General features: G+C 42.2%; 1 protein-coding gene across 1 annotated transcript in view; it reads right to left on the reverse strand.

Annotated features, from left to right (window-relative positions):
• LOC138975236 (T-box transcription factor TBX10-like) overlaps window positions 1-22,451 on the reverse strand; it is a gene marked incomplete at its 3' end in the record, with an annotated part of 32,952 nt that overhangs the window by 6,052 nt on the left and 4,449 nt on the right. The window contains 2 exon segments of the mRNA XM_070347890.1: window positions 1-110; window positions 15,841-16,201. The exon segment at window positions 1-110 is cut by the window's left edge and continues 164 nt beyond it. Of these exon segments, the coding sequence (XP_070203991.1) occupies window positions 1-110; window positions 15,841-16,201 (471 nt within the window).

The raw sequence follows: 22,451 nt of genomic DNA on the forward strand, positions 1-22,451 counted from the left end.
AGGAGTAGCGGTACCGCTTGTCGTCCACCGGCACGAAGTCCATCATCACCATGAAGTCCGCCAGGGGGTCCAGGCCGAACATGCGCACTTGGAACGTCGGGAACATCCGTCTGCACACACAAAACGACCCAAACAATAAATAACTGGGGGACGTTGAGAACATCCGACTGCATACAGAAATTAACCCAAACCAATAAAGCCCCGGAATTGTTGTATCCGTCTGCATAGACAAAACGACGGAAATTACCCGAATTACGAATACCCATGAAATGTCAGGAACTTCCAGCTTCATACACTTACAAAAGTCAATGTTTCAGCGCAGTGGATCGTACTGATTGTAACAGAGGAAAAAAATGTTGTTAACATTAACAGAGCTGATTCAGTCAATGTGTCGAATGTCGAACATCATTTACGGACGGATCGAGTTTGGACTAATTTGATGGGGACGGACGCAGGACAAAGGGGGGGTGGGGAAGAGGAGGGGCAGTTCAAAAATTGACCTTGTGTCACTGTGCACACGAAGCCCGGACCAGCTGCTCACCAGCCAGCCGAACCTCCAACCAACCCAAGCTTTCGACCGCTGCATGCGGCGAGTGTGTGGATCTGGAAAGTGCCAAGACAAGCAAGCAAGTCAGCTGGGATCGAGACCAGAGCATGGCAGAGCGTGAGAAAAGGGGGACTCGCCACGGAGAGGCAACCCCAACGTGACAAACACCCCGTCCTCGTGACACGCTACAGACACTCGCATACTATGGCTGGCCAGAGCGGACACACGTTTTCTTCTATAGTCTTGAGTCGAGCGGTTGAAAATGCCTGAGCCTGAAGGCGGGTGTAACTTACACATCTTAGTATCAGTCTGCTTTAGAGATGAGAACGACAGTTGGCCATATGGCCAGAATAGCACGCTGCATTTTCCCGCATACAACTAAGGCGCGTCTGCCGCGACGGTGCCTGAGCTAAACGTTGGTGGGCATTGCTCACAGCCCGACACACGGCACTGTAAACATTCCCCGTCCCTTCACCTCTCTCGCCACCATCCGCCCTACCCTTGGTCTCATGCCTGTCTAATTAGTGATGCGCTCGCACGTATGCGAGAAGAGTAATTGTTTGTTTGCGTGGCCAAAATCAACTTCAATGAATGAATTTATCAATCAAATGTACGTGCCGTTAACTGCATGCACGGCAACACATTATTCGGATTATAAGAACCTCGCGAAGTCGTATCATTACATCGAGCGGTTTAAAACAACAACGACAAGACCAATGGAAATCTACGTAACATATGAAATAGCAAACAAAATTTAATTTGTTTTTAATTTTAAACCTGACGTGTATCATCAGTTCAGGGAAAATTAAATTAACGTTTAGGCTTCTTCGTCCCACCATACTTCCCATCCGACCCCAAATCACAGAGAGGAGGAGGAGGAGGAGGAGGAGGAGGAGGAGGAGGAGGAGGAGGAGGAGGAGGAGGAGGAGGAGGAGGAGGAGGAGGAGTTGCAAGCAGCCAGCCCAGCACAGTGGCTACGTGCCGACACAAGCCAGACCCCGGACAGCATAGCACGTGAAGCAGAGCAGACTGTGGCTGTGGCAGATAGCGCTCCCGCTCTGTCAACGATTCATTAGCGCTAATACAGCAGATACACTGCCCCGATTGTCTCGCGCAGTCACGCAGGCCACGAGAGGGCCGCGAGACTTGAGCACGTGGCCCGAGATATGCGGACAATTAACGGGAGCCAGAGCTGCAATCTTGATACAGGATTTGCTTTTTCTCAAAATGGCTGCTGTGTGCGAATGAAAGGATGGGAGGGGGTAGGGGAAGACAGAGACACAGAGAGAGACAGAGACACAGGTGGGAATTGGAGGCGGGCGGGATGAGAGATTGAGAGATTGAGAGAGAGAGAGAGAGAGAGAGAGAGAGAGAGAGAGAGAGAGAGAGAGAGAGAGAGAGAGAGAGAGAGAGAGAGAGAGAGAGAGAGAGAGAGAGAGAGAGAGAGAGAGAGAGTCGTACAGTGCCCACCTTCTTTGACAGACTGAGATGAGTATTGCTTATTATGAATTAAAATGAACGATGAAAAAGTCCGCTTCACACATCTACTTATAATGTATACATTTTATGCACGTGCATCAGTCATTAGTTCATTACTCCCAGACTCCGTCCCTGTCGTTGTAGACATCATTCCATTCCCTTCTCTCTCACTCTCTCTCTATTGCTCTCTCTCTCTATCTCTCTCGCCATACCCCAACCCCCCTCCCATGCCCCCCACCCCACCTTCACAACTCCAATGCATACCTCCACCTATTTCAGAAAAGACAGAGGGACAGTGAATTTTGGAGTGGTAGCAACCTGGGTTTGTTTGTGATAACAGTCCGCAATCGCCGATTATTTTCTCTCCCTGCTCGCTGCTCTAGCTCCAACGACGTGACAGATCCCACTCCTCGCAGCCGCCTGCAATTTCCACTATGTGTAAATATTGATAGCCCGTGCTGAGCTCTGCTTTTCGCCGGCCCATCCATGTGTCTTTCTGTATGGCCCCTGTCTGGGTATTTTATTATAGCCACTGACTATGCATTTCTATAACACTTCCTGCTCATGCATTTTCGTATTGCCCGCTGTCTGTGTATTTTCGTAAAGCCACTGACTATGCATTTCAAAAACACTTCCTGCTCATGCATTTTCGTATAGCCCCTATCATATCTGTGTATTTTCGTATAGCCACTGACTATGAATTTCTATAACACTTCCTGGTTGTGCATTTTGATATGGCCCCCGCCTGAGTACAAGTTTATGTTAATTTAGGCCCTGACTTTGAATATCATTCATTTGTGTATGGCTCCCGTTTCTGCATTTCCACACAATTATGGGCCCAAATTGTGAATTTCTAAAACACTTCCTGCTCATGTATTTGTGTATGGCCCTTGTGTTCATATGGCCCATGACTATAGATTTCTGTGAAAATTCATGTAAATACATTTTGTGTTACCCCTGTTTGTGTGTGTTTTTTTAACCCTGACTTTGGATTATTATAACAATTCCTGCTCATGCATTTTGGTATGGACCCTGCCTGTGTATTGTCATAAAGCCCCTGTTTGGGGATTTCTATTAATGCTTTGGTCATTCATTTTGGTATGGACCCTGCCTGTGTATTTTCATAAAGCCCCTGTTTGGGGATTTCTATTAATGCTTTGGTCATTCATTTTGGTATGGACCCTGCCTGTGTATTTTCATAAAGCCCCTGTTTGGGGATTTCTATTAATGCTTTGGTCATTTATTTTGGTATGACCTCTACCTCTGTATTTTCTTTTTGCCTCTGACGGTAGATTTCTATGAACACTTCCTGCTCACTCATTTGTGTGTGGTTCCTGCTTCTGTAACGGTATAAATTGTCCCTGGCTGTTGATTTCTATAACACTACCTGTTCATGCAGTTTTCATTCATGGTCCCTGCCCATGTATTTCCATCAGACTCCAAGCTGTGTATTGTGATATGGTCCCTTGCATGTGTGTTCTCATACATTTTCTTGTCTGTGTATTTCTGTAAGGGGGTCCTGATTTGGCCTATTATGGTCCGCTGGACCCGAAAAGCAACAGCTAACTAACTAACTATTTCTGTAAGGACTAACTGGCTGACCAATTATTGCATTTAACGTCATGTTAGACCTCTAAAACTTAGCAGGGACAGAACTGGTGCTACACTAAAATGTCTGTATGACATATGACTGTCTATTTATGTAAGTTTCATGACCATGTATTTGTATATATGTCTTCTTGACTGTGTCTACCCAGCCTCCAAATGTGTATTGCCATTAAGTGGCAAACCTGGGTACTCCCCATGTATTTTTTTTTTTTTTTTTTACAGTGAAAGCCCCCTTTTAGGACCCCCTAATTCAAGACTCCCTCCAAAGGAGGGTAGTGTCTACCCTCTTTGCTCCTTCCCGCTTAAAACGCTGTTTTTGTAGATTTTCTGTTGATATCCTTTGTAAATTCACACCATTGTTAAGACTCCTGGCCCTCCCTCATACGACCATATGTTCTCAGATTGTTGGTGGTCTGAAATGGAGGGTTCCATTGTACAGGCAACCCACTAAAGCCTCTGTCTGTCTATAATTATATATTCATTGTTATGGTCCATTGCCTGTTTATATTTCTATTGAGCATCTAACTATGTATTTCTACAACGCCACTGTCCGAATACTCCTGCGTGGCCCCTTGCCCTGTATTTCTAAAAGGAGCCTTTATAAGACCCCGGCCAGTGTATTTCCATGGGCCGGCATTCCTCACTTTTTCTTCGCTGGGAAAGAACAGAAGCTAGGACGAAAAAAGAGATAAACGGTGTCCAGTTTATCTACCAAAGAAGATACACAGAGAAGAAGGATGTATTTTTGTTATTGTTTTCTGCTTTGGTGTGAAGAGCATTAAGTACAGAGGGGATAAGATATAGGAATGTATCGCCACTTGTGTGCATTATGTGATACATTTGACTAACCAGAACATATATTTTATGTGACCTGCTAAATCTTATGGCGGTGAGATTGCAATCTATGCGATTATTGCCTTAACTGACATAAACAAAGTAAGTTTAAATTGTTTATTCGAAAATAACAGGTTGCATGAGTTGGGACTTTAAACAATTTTGTAATAAAGCGGTTTATCATGTAAAATCGATCTCTAAGTAACCAGAAAAGCCAAACGACAGCATCATACTCGCAAGATCGCTGTAGATATAATTTAAGTCGCAGTTAGCTGTCAATAACATCGTTATTGCAAACGTGCTGACTGTTAGCAAATGATAACAAACTTTGTGAGAAAATTGTATAAACATTCGACTACCGACTCATGTTGATAATCATTTTCTTGACATGTGTGTCACCATCATTTCCTAACAGTCAGCACATCAGAAATAATTCATAATGTCGACCATTTTGGGGTCATCGATAGGGCCTACCGCGCACAGCCGAGATTCGAACCCTGAAGCTTCAAGGATAACCAACCACAAGGCTATTGCGCCCAGCGCCTCCCAGTTCAAAGAATGTTGCTATCTGGGCAAAGCATCAGCATAAATCAAGCTCACTCGTGCACGCAGCATTGCGCGCTAAAGGGCCAGAAAAATGGCAAGTGTAGTCGGGAACTCAAACAATTTTTACAAACTACTCTGAGAGAGAGAGAGAGAGAGAGAGAGAGAGAGAGAGAGAGGGGGGAGGAGAAAGTGAGAGAGAGAGAGAGAGAGAGACTGTAACTGAGAGAGAGAGAGACTGAGAGAGACTGAGAGAGAGAGAGAGGGGGGAGGAGAGAGTGAGAGAGAGGAAGTGGGGAGGATGGAGATAGGGGGAGGAGGGAGAGAGGGGGAGGGAGACAGACAGACAAGACAGACAGACCAGACAGACAAACAGACATACAGACAGACAGAAACAAACAAGCAGAGACACTCCACTGTGCAAAAAACGTCCCCCTTTCCCTCCCCTTTCACTGAGACAACAAAAGAAATGAACCATGAAAACTAACACCACAAAACTAACGGCAAAGGGCGCCACTCTTCAACCGTCCGTTTGAAAGGCAGCAGAAACAAAGGGTGAAAAATAGCAACAAGTGCAGCAGAGGAAACGATCCAACCCCTGAAAGATTAACAGCGAGACAGGAGAAAAGAATGAGCGAAAGACTCAAACAAGCAATGTTTTAGTACAATGCAACCCCCCAGTTTAAGACCTTCACTCCCCTCTTACTAAAGACGTCGTCCCTATTCAGACCTATCTAAATACTTCAAATAAATTAAATATTATGAGTTTTCTGTTCTTAACTTTTGTCAACTTACCTCTATTTTAAGGCTACCTTCACAAATTTCTTTTGCACATTTGTCAAGGTCTTAAAAAAGAGGGTGGGGTATGGGGAGGTGGAGGAGGGGTTTGTCGAGGGGGGTTCCACTGCAGTCTCTAGAAGCCCATACATCACTGTCTCGGCGACTGGCAGAGCAGATGCGCGGCGCGCGAGATACTGAACGTGGTGTCGGGGCGACGTCGGTTTCTTATCGTTCGCCATTGTGGGCGCGCAGCTCGCTTCCCTGCGGAGCTGCCCGAGGTGACACCAGGCTATCGGACAACGAAACCTCCCAAAACTCTGCTCGGCCCGTGATTGTATGATGGAGGTGAAATTGGTCCTGACGTGTGCAAGTGGCCAAGACAGATGCTCGGAGAAACTGAGCTACCGCGGACGACGTTATTTTGACGCGCTGTCCGAGTGTGATTGTGTGATAGCTCTATTGTTACACCCCCGGTATAGGGGTGTGTATAGGATTCGGTCGATGTGTTTGTTTGTTTGTGTGTTTGTGTTCGCATATAGATCTCAAGAATGAACGGACCGATCGTCACCAAACTTGGTGAACAGGTTCTATACATTCCTGAGACGGTCCTTACAAAAATTGGGACCAGTCAAACACACGGTTAGGGAGTTATTGGTGGATTAAGATTCTACAAGGACTTATAGAGGGACATATTAATGGTCAAAGGGAAATAACCTTCTCAGTTGGTGGCAGTGAGAATGGTAAGGACGGGGGTGTTTTTCCTACCTCGGAGGAATTTCTTGTTGGTGTTGAGTTAAAGTCACGGTCCCACTTCCCGTAAACACAGTTCCGCTCGCTTAAAGGTACAGTTCTCCGCACTAAAATAGTTCTGCTGACAAAAGCGGCAGTGCTTCCCGTAAACACAGTTCCGCTCGCCATGTAAGAGCTGCCCAGGCTTGTACAAGACATAAGACCATCCCTCCATTTCAATCAATCAATCAATGAGGCTTATATCGCGCATATTCCGTGGGTACAGTTCTAGGCGCTCTGCAGTGATGCCGTGTGAGATGAAATTTTATACGGCCAGTAGATTGCAGCCATGTCGGCGCATATTTACCTTTCACGGCCTTATTCCAAGTCACACGGGTATGGTAGACAATTATTAACTGTGCCTAAGCAATTTTGCCAGGAAAGACCCTTTTGTCAATCGTGGGATCTTTAACGTGCACACCCAATATAGTATACACGGGGGGTGGTTCGGACACCGAAGAGAGTCTGCACACAAAGTTGACTCTGTGAAATAAATTTCCGCCGAACCTGGGATCGAACTCGCGCTGACAGCGGCCAACTGAATACAAATCCAGCGCGCTACCAACTGAGCTATATCCCCGCTTTTGGACACATGCAAGAAAACAGTATCCTAACCTATCCTCTGTGCAGAATCGAAATTGTTTGATGATTTTATTAATGGTTTAATTTCTCACATTGACACCTGCGGTTCAGTTTCAAGAACATAATTGATGAAAACATTCCCACTCTACACAAAGGGCAAGCAAGCTCCTGACAGCAACACCAACACACTAAACCGTAGATATAAAATATATCAAATAAGCAATGACTGAATGAGTGAATGAATGAACGAACGAATCAATGAATGAATGAATGAATGAATCAATCAATCAATCAATCAATCAGTCAATCAATCAATCAATCAATCAGTCAATCAATCAATCAATCAATCAATCAATTGTTAACTGAGACACACTTTCAATTCGTCTGATTTGACTGATCTACAAAACCTATGTTCTGTGTAGCCTTGTTTGAGTCGGAAAAGAAATATTACTCCATGGCACACTCATTCAAAGAAAGAAAGAAAGAAAGAAAGAAAGAAATACATGAGAAAATATAAACAAAAAAGAAACAAACAAGCAACGAATGCATGGCGTAGAAGAGAGAAAGAAAGAAAGAAAGAAAGAAAGAAAGAAAGAAAGATATTAACAATCGACAAGGGTACGCACCAAAACACATTACAGAAGTATCTCCTTAGCAATAAATCAACACATCATGATATCAACTCAACAGAGGTGTTGGGGGTACACTTTTTACAGTTTGCACACAGCAGTAGCAGATATATAAATGGATGTGCACTAGGTTTCATCACATCAGATGGGAGGTGGCCTGATACAACGAGAACAGGAGGAGCGTCCCTCTTGAGGAATCAGATAGACTCACAGAGGTTACAAAAAAAATTAATACGAAGAAAAAAAATTGACCTTGTTGTTGTTTTAGGTGAGAGAGGAGGAGGAGGAGGAGGATGAAAAGGAAGAAGAGGGGGAAACCACAAACAACTTTTTTTTGTTTAATCAACCGAACGATGAAATAATTAGACCGCCTTTCAAGATAATACATGTGAATTTCTCAGAGAGTCTGTGACGGTGACATCTTACACGTATAAAGGGTGATATCAATTATTCGGTATAATATCAGACAGAAATCACTTTTAATTTATTAAACCACAACAATGCATGTCTTGAGTGACATTCGTTTTCGAAGGAAATGAGCGTTGTAAATGTGTCGAATTGTTACTATTTTTTCGTTGGTTGATCTACAGCCACCATTTCGGATAACTTTGCCACTAGGTTTCGGACTCAAAATAGACACGTCAATGTTTTTCTGTGGTATGGTTTAAGCGTGTTTTATTCAATTTCTCAAACACACGTTTCAAACAATAACAACATTAAGAACGTTAACAAGCAGATTGCTTATGGACACGTTTCTGTGGTTTGTGGTTTTTCGTTCATCTTGGCTGAATATAATCGTTGCACAAAAGAAACAACAACAACAACAACAACAACAACAACAACAACAACAACAACAACAATAATAAACAAACAAACATGAGGAATGATAACAAGCAGAAATGCTTTTAACACGCTCGAAAGACTATATATGCTTTTGTTAATACCACATGTTTAATCAAAGTGCACCTTCGTGTATCATTCTTTGACATAAATGGCAGTTTATACGATTGTATTGAATATGCTTCATCAAAAAGGAGCAGGGTGTTCACATTTAAATCCTAAATCCGTTCAGAAGAACTTCTTCAACCCAGTTGACGATATTCAAGTCCAAAGTTTATTCGTGTAGAGTCCGCGACACTGACCTAAATATTGACGAACCCCGCCACTAGAGGTCACGGGCAACGTCGGACAGATCCTTTGGTTTAAACAAGTTTATTCAATAAATTCCATTGGTACTATTACCGCATACATGAAATAAGGAACATGGAGCACAACAAGCTAGGCTTATGAGCGTACTCTTAAAAGCAAATGAAATTTGGCGGACGATTTTAATATAACTCATCCGCCATCTTGGACACCCCCCAGATCCTTTAAATTCACAGTCCTTCCTGTTTAAACGATCTGGGTCGCCATCTTAGATATGTTTGGACTTTAACGTGGAATAAGACCATCCCTCAACGTGCATGGTCACGTGCCACACATAAATCAACTTCCTAGCTGCATCAAGTGCACAGTGGACATTTTTGTCATTAATTAATTTTGTTTTTGGCCACTAGTGTCAGTGACGGAATTAATGCATAAAACAAAGTCCCAAACTGCAAGGAACGCAACGACGCAGTTAATTTTTGGTATTTATGTCCAAGTAGAGAAACGATCTTATAACGAGTAGAGAAACGATCTTATAACAAGTAGAGAAACGATCTTATAACAAGTAGAGAAACGATATTATAACAAGTAGAGAAACGATCTTATAACAAGTAGAGAAACGATCTTATAACAAGTAGAGAAACGATATTATAACAAGTAGAGAAACGATCTTATAACAAGTAGAGAAACGATCTTATAACAAGTAGAGAAACGATCTTATAACAAGTAGAGAAACGATCTTATAACAAGTAGAGAAACGATCTTATAACAAGTAGAGAAACGATCTTATAACAAGTAGAGAAACGATCTTATAACAAGTAGGGAAGCGATCTTATAACAAGTAGAGAAACGATCTTATAACAAGTAGAGAAACGATCTTATAACAAGTAGAGAAGCGATCTTATAACAAGTAGAGAAACGATCTTATAACAAGTAAAAGACTGGACAGATTCAATTCAATTTGATTCAATGCAACTGTATTATCTGAATGTAAGACAAACATAAATTTTTCTTTTGGCTTTTATACACAAATAGCATCACACAAAATCACACTCTTTTAACACATAAAACACAGAAGATGTGAGCCATTGACCTGGATCGTCAGTTTACACGGAAAAAAGAGTGCCTTTAAAATGTTTCTTCTTCTTCGTTCATGGGCTGAAACTCCCACGTTCACCCATGTTTTGCACGGGTGGGTCAGTTTTTACGTGTATGACCGTTTTTACCCCGTCATTCAGGCAGCCATACGCCGCTTTCGGGGGACTTAAAAATCAATTCCTCACTCAGACAGCTGGCATGCAGCGAATCAAGTTCCGATGCAAGCGAGAGTTGGGTGTAGACAGATTCCATCTATCAGGGCATCAAACTCGTCATCACCACGGGAGATAACTCCAACAGACCGATAAGCGGACATGACGTCAATTGAGTAATACACGAAGGAGTTGGCAGCAACTCGGCGCATGGTGTGCTTGCATTATAGAAATTTTGCCATCACAATTTATATTTGGAATCCACCAAGGTGTTGAATATTAATTCGCTAGCAAAAGAAAGCCTGTGCTTTTCTCTCTCCGAAACCGCAAACATTAAGCTTTATCATTCAGAAATTCGCGTTTCATCAAATTCATCAAAGCACTCGCCACATATATACATGGTATAGGACCTAGTTGGAAATGAGAGAAAGAGAGAGAGATAGAGAGAGAGAGAGAGAGAGAGAGAGAGAGAGAGAGAGAGAGAGATAATTATAGAGATGGAGAGGGTGAGAGAAAGAGAAAGACAGACAGACAGAGAGAGAGAGAGAGAGAGAGAGAGAGAGAGAGAGAGAGAGAGAGAGAGAGAGAGAAAGAGAAAGACAGAGGCAGACAGACAGAAACAGAGAGAGATCGCACGCACAAAAAGGACTCCACAGACAACCAAGAAAAACAATTACTTTTAAAATTACCCCCTTTCTTCCGCGCAGCAATTGGAAGCAATTTCACGGAATAAACAGCAGGCCGCTAAAAAAAATAATTCATCCTGAGCACGCAATTCTAACCGTCACTGTTGAACGATACCACTGTCTAATGTTGAGCAGTCTACTTCCGGTTTAACGCGCCATTTTGTTACAGTGCAGAATTGAACGAATTAAAGTTGCAACAACTATTTTCATCTTTCCAAAATAGCTCTTTATGTTTAATCGTTCGAAGACAAAATAATACACGAAAGGTTTCACGTACAGACGAAATATTCTTTTGCTTTGTTTATTGTTGGTTTTGCTTGAACCTTTAATGGTTATTTTCGGTTCCAATATATAGTATAACACTTACTTCTTGCAGAGATTTTTTATTTCTTTTTTATGCATTTTTTTGTCATTACCACACCTCTCCAATGAATCGAAAGAAGTCTGTTCGTGACTCTGTTTTTGTGTGTGTTTGTGGCTTCTTTATTCTCACAGTTGCGAAAACAAACACATAATCAGACAAACACACAAATAAATAAGATTAAACAAATTAAAAATCGTGATCCTTGTAAAACGCCTAGCTTTTAATAATAATAATAATAATAATAACGATTACTTATATAGCGCGTAAACCTCGTGGTGACGAGCCCAGAGCGCTTTACACTTACACAATCATAATACAAACAAGGAAAGAGAACTAAATCCGAATAAATTCAAACATGGTCACACACACCCACACACGCACGCACACACACACGCACACACACACACACACACGCGCGCGCACACACTCACACACACAATCTTTCTTTCGTCATTGTCAATGTTCAGGTAACCCGCAATGTCATTCCATGTACGCATACGTTATTCTAGTACAACACACACAGGCACATACACATCCTCATGAACGCCACACTTTAGTAGATAATACACGTGGCAGCGCCGATGACTCACCGATCATGGGATCTCCTTCAGAGGTCTAACTTAAACATGTGTGTTTTGAGGGCTGTTCTAAAGGCAGATGGTGACTGGGAATCCCTAATGCTCCGGGGGATTTTCTCCCAGACAAGAGGTCCCTGGTACTTGAAGGATCTCTCAAATCCATAGTTAGTTGATTTTCTGTTTCTTTTTGGTTTACTAAGTACATTGGTATCTGTTGGAGAGCGAAGAGAGGAGAGGTTTGAATATTTTGATAACATCTCAGAGAGATAAGCAGGTCCTGTACCATGAAAGAAAGAGAAACAAATGCATGCAATTTCAGTCTATATATTTGTGAGTTTTATCGTGTTCATGCTTTTACCATGAAGCCGCTCGCATAAATGCTCCCGTGTATTCAAGTGTACCATCGCAATTTCATCGTTTGATTCAGGCTTAAAGCCTACATTTATTTGGCTTAAAATGAAAAAGACGGTAAAGGGAATGAAACAGGAAGCGATTTTTGAATACAAAATGAATGTAAACATGAGAGAACGCCAAAATGCCAAGCATAGATAAAAACAAAAGATACGACGTATCAGAAAGCGAAAGTTTTGTTTTAATTTTTGCAGTTTTTCCATTGATGTTTTTCCTTGAGTCGCCTTGTGGTGAGTGAGATATGTGCGCGATATAAATTCTCGTATTAGGCTTATTATTATTATTTTTATTATTATTACAGTTAGATTCCTACTCCATTAATTTTCAATACAGGGATACTGACACAAGGTAAATTAAGTAACTAATTCTACTTGACATCCTCACAGCATCCAGGTGAAACCAATTGGAAACATTAATTATATACCATGACGATGTATGCACAGCCTGGCGGCGATCTAACAGGTACTTTTCTACTGCGGATATGACGAAGTCATCAAAATAAAATAAAAATCTCGAAATGTCTGTCTAATTCCCCGGGAGACATGCATGCAGAAGAAGTCACAGAATGTGTACGTGACGCCATAATTCACATTATGACGTCTTCTCGCCTTTGACATCGTCTCGCTTTTGACGTCAGAGATTTCATTTCAAAGAGAGAGTCAAGAAAGGACGTCCTTGTTTGTTTAGATGATGTCCTCCCTCATTTAATGGTGGTGTGCAAAATATAGATAAATATATACTTGATAAATTTGCCTAATTCAATGGTGGCATGCATACAGAAATAAAGAAATCAATGAAAAAATGAATGAATTATTAGATTAACTAAATCAAAAATGTTTTAATAAAATAATAATTGAACAAGTGAACCTGAATATTGCCGCTTTAAAAGAGTGGGAGCTCTGGCCAGTGTTATTTAGGCGGAGAGACTGAGTGTTTTGTGGCTGCGAGGCAGAGTAGAGAGGTTCACGTGCAAGTTGCACACCTTCAGGCGGGGAAGCCAAGTGCGCGCGGCAACAAATGTTTACCCCAGAAGACAGATGGATGTCGTCCCGGCTATTTACACGACGGTCGTGCAGATAACACCTGCGGTATGTATAGCCGCACGGAATGAGGGAAGGAGGTCGGTTTGAGTCATGAGATTCATTCAGCTTTGCCTGACTTGGGGTGAACAAGAACATGGGTACATACATGCATACGGGATCTGGAACTTTCGCCTAGAGTCGCTGGGCACTTAGTTTTGTTGGTTTAAACAAAGTTTTATTCAGGATTTCTTCGCATGAACAGTTCAAAACACACAACTAGGACACGCACTCAAGCAAATGCTTATATCACGTGACCAGAACAGTACTAAATTACACACATTTTCTTAGTTTTGTTGTGTGTGTCCAAGTTGAGGGATGTTCTTATCCCAAGAAAAAACGCGTAAAGGTGGCTCATCATCATCATCATCATCATCATCATCATCATCATCATCATCATCATCATCATCATCATCATCATCGTTTTTGTTGTTGTAATGAATAAGAGATAAGTCGCAAGTCTATGTAAACTGGACAAGCTTTTCAGTAACCTTTGCAAGACGGATTCAGTGTCAGAGATAAACTAACAACTTGAACACTCTTCAAGATATCGGCATCATAATCAGCTATGTCGTCGCGATCGTCGTCTTCGTCGCCGTCAGCCGTTTTGGACAAAAGTAAGCTAGGGTACACACCTCAATCCACTTCCCTATCTGGTCAGTAACCTTTGCAATTCCAACACAGAATCCCTAATTAGGCACATTAATCACGAAGGTGGATCGCCAAAGCGTTTTCAAGCAAAGACCACACCACCTTGCATGAATGGCCACAGTGCCAGCCATTAGCGGGTCTATCGGCACAACAAATTGTGAGAGGACCCAGAGCTAATTCACTGTGATAATGGCCCCTGTTAGCCAAAATACTCCGCCACCCGGCCCTGGCCATAAAACAACCAAATCTCGCCAACAGCGCCATTAATGTCACGTGGGGCGCGATTGTGTGAGATTCGGCGAGGTTAGTGTTGTAAGGTGAACTGAAAAAGAGGCGTTTAGATCACTAGGGGCTCGCGTTATCAGGGCCTGCGGAAAGGTTACTTGTGCTCCAATGTTATCACTCTCGGGCTGAATTTAGGTTGGTTTTTGAGGTGAGCTCGTTATATTCTGGAGTTTCTTTTCTTTACAATGTGTTCAGCATTTAAATTCCCTTTAAGATAGTGCCGAATTAATGGCAACAGTAAATTCTCTATTCCCTTAATCTGGAGGAGAAATGAATCTGGGCTGCACAAATGGAGACGTTATACATACATATAAATATATACGAATCCGAGTAAATGTTTTGTGATTTAAAACCGACGGTGTATATATTGTGTGTGTGTGTGTGTGTGTGTGTGTGTGTGTGTGTGTGTGTGTGTGTGTGTGTGTGTGTGTCAGTGTGTCAGTGTGTATGTGTGTGTGCGTGTGTGTGTGTATGTGCGTGCGAGCGTGCGTGCGTGTGTGTGTGTGTGTGTGTGTGTGTGTGTGTGTGTGTGTGTGTGTGTGTGTGTGTGTGTGAGCACTGTAATTACCAATGAAAAAGCACGTGTATAAAGAACAAAACAGAGAATAAGACCCAAGCTGAATCACTCTCGCATGACCCACCGGGTTCTGAACTCAAGAAACAGAAAATAAGATCCTACTGAATCACTCTTGCATGAACCACCGGGTTCTGAACTCAAGAAACAGACAATAAGATCCTACTAAATTACTCTCGCATGACCCACCGGGTTCTGAACTCAAGAAACAACAATAAACAAACAAACGAACACATTCAAAATACACTCTCAACAGAAGTGTTCCACTTTTGAACACATTTCTGTAACAAATGTTGAACACCTTGTGAAGTATAGGACATAGCAAATGTTTCACACAAAGCGTTCACTAGTGTTCAAATGAAACACTTGTTTAATACTATGTGTGCCTCGTTTGCTTGCAGAACTATGCACTATTTCAAAAAATAAGAAAAACTTGTTTTTTATCAAACCTTTTGATTGAGCTATAGGGTTCTGTATGAAATTTGCATTTAGTCTTTCTTTTTCTTGCTGAGTGTATGTACAGTCCAAAGAGGAGACGGACATGGTGTGAGCTTGTCCAGGGGGGTATTTATCAACATCTCAGTGGCAGGGGGATGGAAGCACTTGTTAATGAGTGGGAGTGTGTATGCGCGTGGTGTGCACGAGGATGTATGCACGTGAGTGATATTTGTAAATGTGTATTATTATAATATCATCTTTGTATTTATATTATTGAAATTGTTATATCTCGATGTACAGCGCTAAGAGCATAGTTAAATTTGTGAAGCGGCGCTATATAAGCTATCTTTATTATTATTATTAAACCTACTACGTACATCATTCAAAATTGAGTGTGCACAAACTTTAGAATGTTAAGCAAATTTGAATCACAAACGCACAGAGGAAGTGGTCAGCAGTCACAAATCACGTGACTGCTGAAAACTAAAGGGAACTAACTCAATCAGTTCTGATGATTATTATGCAGAAACGTGCTTTAAAGTGGAACACTTCTGTGAAAAGTGCAATAGTAAGTGACCAGAACTCACCGGCCAGCCTTGGTGACGATCATCTCGGTGCCAAGCTCATCAAACTCATCCCACAAAGACTTCATCTCCAGCTGGACGGACACGTTCAGCAGCTTGGGGTGAAGCGGCTTCTTGGGCGCATCCGGGGCCTTGGGCGACAGGGGAGTTAACTCCGGCTTGCTGTCAGAGTTGCCGTTCGTGGTGTCGGCCTGGGAAGTGTCGGTGGTGGCGGTGGCGTGGTTGGAGTTGGAGGAGTCGTTGAGGTCGTGTTTGGAGGACTCGGAATCCACGGACACCCTGCAGGAGGAGGTCTCGGTCAGGTTGTCGAACCTCACGGCGTCAAAGATGGAGCGACTGGTGCTAGGGGCGCCCACTACACACGCTGCAAAAAGAGGAAAACAACACTTTAAAGAAGTTGTCTATTGATTGTTAATGTGTTTGATTGGTGATTGGTGCGCCCACTACACACGCTGCAAATAGAAGAAAAAAACCAGCAACACTTTTTATGAAGGTGTCCATCTATTGTTATTGTGTTGGACTCGTGGTAGGTGTGCCCTACATGCACGCTGCAACCAGATGATAACTACACTTTAAAGAAGTTGTCTATTGATTGTTAATGTGTTTGATTGGTGATTGGTGCGCCCACTACACACGCTGCAAATAGAAGAAAAAAACCAGCAACACTTTTTGTGAAGGTGTCCATCTATTGTTATTGTGTTGGACTCGTGGTAGGTGTGCCCTACATGCACGCTGCAACCAGATGATAACTACACTTTAAAGAAGTTGTCTATTGATTGTTAATGTGTTTGATTGGTGATTGGTGCGCCCACTACACACGCTGCAAATAGAAGAAAAAAACCAGCAACACTTTTTATGAAGGTGTCCATCTATTGTTATTGTGTTGGACTCGTGGTAGGTGTGCCCTACATGCACGCCGCAACCAGATGATAACAACTATACTTTCATGGAGTCGTCCTTCGAGTGTAATTGTGTAAACAAATAATGATGACCGGGGACACCCCCCCCCCCCCCCCCCCCGTCTCTGTCCACCTACCCGAAAAACTAAAGTAAAAACAAATGAAAACAAACAAACAAACAAACAAACAAACAACGAACAAAACACAATTAAGAAGAAGAAAAAGAGAAGAAAAAAAATAGATTGTGATGGACAGAATTAAGACTGAATAGTACTACGAATACGCGTGTAAAATGTTATGGGCTATTTTTTCACAAATTGTTCAATATCACCAACAAAACGCATGGCTAACAAGGCAGAACAGATTGACAAATGAGGAAAGAATGTCTGAACATGCTGACTTGTCATTAGTTTTTGTATCAACTTGTTGTGTTCCTTCCCAAGTATACAGCTGTGTTGTCATATGAATAAGAGACACAACAGCAGCAGAAGCAACAACAACAAGAAATTCCTCCGAGGTAGGAAAAACACCCCCGTCCTTACCATTCTCACTGCCACCAACTGAGAAGGTTATTTCCCTTTGACCATTAATATGTCCCTCTATAAGTCCTTGTAGAATCTTAATCCACCAATAACTCCCTAACCGTGTGTTTGACTGGTCCCAATTTTTGTAAGGACCGTCTCAGGAATGTATAGAACCTGTTCACCAAGTTTGGTGACGATCGGTCCGTTCATTCTTGAGATCTACTTGCGAACACAAACACCGCCACAAACACACAAACACATCGAGTGAAACCTATACACACCCCTATAAACGCCAAACACTCGAACAGAAGCAGAGCTGATGACACAACAGTGGTCATTATAACGGCACTGGACATGCATCACTTGTCAGACTGGACACAGAGCAGAGATGCTTAATCATGCGTGAAGTGTGTCTGTGAGGCGTGTCATCACGTCCCTACGGACCTAGTGCCAGACCAACAAGTGGCGCCGGAGTCTGGGGGGGGGGGGGGGGGGGGGAGTTGGGGGTTAGAGGGACCGGTATTTGGAGGGATGAGGGGGAGGCGGGAGGGGGTAAGAGGGGAACGAGGTGGGGGGGGGGGGGGATGGAGTCGCTGGACTGAGAAAAAAAAGAATCAGAGATGTTCCAATCTTTTGCATTCCGACTCTTTTCCTATAGTCAGATAATGAAGACATTGTATCAGTACTGTGTAAAGATACAATGACGCTAACTAGCTTACTAACTCACTAACTAACTAACTAACTAACTAACAAACTAACTAACGGACTGATGACTGACTGACTGACTGATTGACTAAACAACAAACAAACAAACAAACAAACACACACACACACACACACACACACACACACACACACACACACACACACACACACACACACACACACACACACAGAAAAAAAGACGCAAACAAACAAACAAATATATGTTTAAATCAATGAATATGCAAAGAAAATAAATAAATATTTAAATAGATCAAATAATTAAAACAATCTACGGATAAATAATAACGTAACAGATGATCAATAAGAAGATACATGAACAAATAATAGATCAAAAACAAATTAACAAAAATAGTTTAACAATAAATAGATAGTAAGCAAATAAATGAATAAATACATACATAAATAAGTTAAAATAACAACATCGAAAAACATACAGAGGTTTTAATACAATGAATCCCTTGAAGGAAGCTTGAAAGAAATCTCAGGGATCCCTTTTCAGTATTGGTTCTCAGAGCGAACACAGACGATAAACAGCTCGACAGCTAACCAGATGAGCTATCGTGAATCCCTCTTATCATCGTTCTTATCGTCAGTCTCATCGTCGATAACATCAGTGCCCGTGGTGCGAGAAACGAGGTGATTGGGTTGCACAGTAGAACCTCCTTTCAACACCCTCACCCCCCCCCCTTCCTTCAAAGAACCTTTTTTCACATAATTATGTTGTTGTTATCCCCATTTTAATACCCCCACCCCCTTTTAGGGCCCTGTTTTCTAAAACTTTCTGCTCATAAACTCTTTCAATTCATCTCCATTTTAACAATCCCTCTCGTTAAAAAGACTGTTTTCTCAGATTTCTGTTTGTCAGTGGATAACCTCTGTGCCCCCATTTCAAGTTAAGCCCCCCACCCCCCGTCCCTCGGACAGGCACTACTTAGAGAAGATGGCAGTCACAAAAGTAGACATCATATCACTTCAAGACCCAAACCAAGTCAGATATTATCGAAAAGGATACCCAGAAACAATACCCAGAGAAGAAGACAAGCAGAGTGGAGGTTGAGGTGGGGGAGGAGGGGGAGGGGGGGGGGTAATAAAGGCGGGGCAAGGAGGAATGTATGAACAGTTGATGACAATGAAGAATACATATTATGACATAACTGTCATAGTGTTGACTCATGGAGAGCTATTGACTGATGCCGTGTGAGGTCACCTGACCCCTCCCTTCCCACCCATCCGGCGCCGACCCCATTCTCTTTCTTAAATCACTTCATTTAAAAAAAAATGAAGCACATTTTTTTTAATCCTAAATCTCGTATCCCCCCCCCCCCCCCTAACCCCCTCCACCCTGTCTGCCCCTCTCCCCCTTGCTTAAATGCATTATGTTAGTTATTTCTTTCTAAATCAGTAAATGCTGTCTATCTTCCTTTTTTTACCCGTCAATTCGGCGAGTAACCAATCAGTTTAAATGTTACTTACTATTCACAGGGGTAGATTTAAGCCATAAACGGGATACAATATATTGCAAACATAGTTTGTATGTTTACAAACTTCCATTTAACCATGGGATTTACAATTTCATGAGGATGTGTGTATGTCAACACCGTACACACATAGTACGTGCAAACCTGCTATTAATTCCCACATCAAACTTTGTTGTCAGAAAATGTAGTTGCGTTCTTTTGAATGATACCTACGTTACCCACAATTTTAAAAAAAGATTCTAGAAACGGATCAATCTATGTCTTAGACATGATGCGCATATACATCTCAAATCAAGCAGGAATGTTTTCACTCGATACCGTCAATCACAATAACGGGCGATGCATACATTATATTACTGCTTCAAAGCCCAAAATAAATGTTACAGTTTGAAAAGTATGAAATGAATGTTGAATTTTGGAAGGAAACTTATAAACATGTATACAGGAAAAATAACTGTAAATACATGTGGCACCAGCGACCTATCACAAACAGTAATTCCCACTGAGCTATAAATATATTTTGCCTCAAAGCAATACACATTTTTTGCAGATGTCAAATAAACCCGACAGACATATTTCCGGAATGTGTGTATAACAAAGCAAAAAAATAATAATGTCAGACGCTGCTTAACACGTGAAGTCATAAACGGGAGGGTCCCTAAAGTCTCCAGGGAGGATCTAAAGCTCGCCCCGATCAACACCGACACCGGTTCCGGGCCATGGGCCACACACCTTGTCGTCACGCTCAGTTGAATTCCGGCACCAGGAGCGTGACAAGAGGTGTTTTCTCTGCACGATACCAAGTCACGTTTGCTGTCGATCGCACGCCGCCCTGCGTGCTTTGTAGGGCTGTACCGAAGCAAGGGTGTCTTAATACTGTTGATTGACACCCCCCCCCCCTGTTTTAAAGGCCAACCTCGCGAGCTCGACAGATATAGCTCTGTTTTCTTGTGACGGATGTTCGGCTTAAAGACCTTAAAACAAAGTGAGAAAATGAGGTGCTACAGGTTGGAGTCTTAAAAATTTAATGGGAATTATTGACAGAGATTGTGGTGAGACATCCTGGTGTTCCGCTGTAGTCACAGAGCTTAGCGAGAACTCTCTGTCACTCTTTCTCTGTCTCTGTTTCATTGTCTGTCTCTATGTCTGTCTCTCTCTGTCACTGTCTCTTTTTATATTTAGTCAAGTTTTGACTAAATATTTTAACATCGAGGGGGAATCGAAACGAGGGTCGTGGTGTATGTGCGTGTGTGTGTGTGTGTGTCTGTGTGTCTGTGTGTGTGTGTGTGTGTGTGTAGAGCGATTCAGACTAAACTACTGGACCGATCTTTATGAAATTTGACATGAGAGTTCCTGGGTATGAAATCCCCGAATGTTTTTTTCATTTTTTGGATAAATGTCTTTGATGACGTCATATCCGGCTTTTCGTGAAAGTTGAGGCGGCACTCTCACGCCCTCATTTTTCAACCAAATTGGTTGAAATTTTGGTCAAGTAATCTTCGACGAAGCCCGGACTTTGGTATTGCATTTCAGCTTGGTGGCTTAAAAATTAATTGATGACTTTGGTCATTAAAAATCTGAAAATTGTAAAAAAAACTAAAAATTTATAAAACGATCCAAATTTACGTTTATCTTATTCTCCATCATTTGCTGATTCCAAAAACATATAAATATGTTATATTTGGATTAAAAACAAGCTCTGAAAATTAAATATATACAAATTATTATCAAAATTAAATTGTCCAAATCAATTTAAAAACACTTTCATCTTATTCCTTGTCGGTTCCTGATTCCAAAAACATATAGATATGATATGTGTGGATTAAAAACACGCTCAGAAAGTTAAAACAAAGAGAGGTACAGAAAAGCGTGCTATCCTTCTTAGCGCAACTACTACCCCGCTCTTCTTGTCAATTTCACTGCCTTTGCCATGAGCGGTGGACTGACGATGCTACGAGTATACGGTCTTGCTGAAAAATGGCATTGCGTTCAGTTTCATTCTGTGACTGAGTTCGACAGCTACTTGACTAAATATTGTATTTTCGCCTTACGCGACTTGTTCTCTCTGTCTCTGTCTCTGTCTCTCTGTCTGTCTCTCTCAGTGTCTCTCTCTCTGTCTCTCTGTGTGTGTCTCCCTCTCTGTCTCTCTCTGTGTCTCCCTCTCTGTCTCCCTCTCTGTCTCCCTCTCTCTCTGTCTCTCTCTCTCTCCCTCTCTGTATCCCTCTCTGGCTCTCTGTCTCTCTCTGTCCTCCCTCTCTCTCTGTCTCTCTGTTTCTCTGTTTTTCTGTCTCTCTCTCTGTCTCTCTCTCTGTCTCTCTCTCTGTCTCTCTCTCTCTCTCTTTGTCTCTCTCTCTTTTTCTATCTCTCTCTCTCTCGCTCTCTCTCTCTCTCTCTCTCTCTCTCTCTCTCCGCCCTCTCTCTCTCTCTCTCCCTCTCTCTCTGGACTATTCCTTACAGCCCTGTTCCAACAAACTCGCGGACAGCGCCCGTCTTTTGAAGAGCTTGTTCGCTCCGTATCACTACACGACCGCCATCTCTACCCAAGGAGCTGCGAGGAATTGGGTTCCATAAACTTGCTGCAAATTGGCGAGTTGGGTTGCAATGATCCGCAATGATAAGTGGCTGACAACTGGTGTTTTTTGCATCAGGCTTCGTTGCCTTGTGTTTTACGGCTCTTTCATTCCTCCCCCGTTGTTTTAACAAGGGGGTGTGGCGGCGTTTGTGAACAACTTCCTGACTATTTGTGAAAGAGTTTGTGAGGGGAGTAAGAGGGTTAAACCAACATATTGGTGTTGTCTTCCATAACAAAAAAACACCAATTGTACTGAATGACTAGAAAGTCTTGCTACTTACTTCAGCCTGTAAGTCTTCACGAAAACAGCTTCCATGTGTAACGTCCCCCAACGACCCATCTTGAGTATTATTTTTCTTCTATTTAGTTTGTGTGTGAGTTTACAGAAAATAGGCTTGGTACTATTCAAATATAA

This window comes from Littorina saxatilis, linkage group LG9 (assembly GCF_037325665.1).
Source record: "Littorina saxatilis isolate snail1 linkage group LG9, US_GU_Lsax_2.0, whole genome shotgun sequence".
NCBI lineage: Eukaryota > Metazoa > Mollusca > Gastropoda > Littorinimorpha > Littorinidae > Littorina > Littorina saxatilis.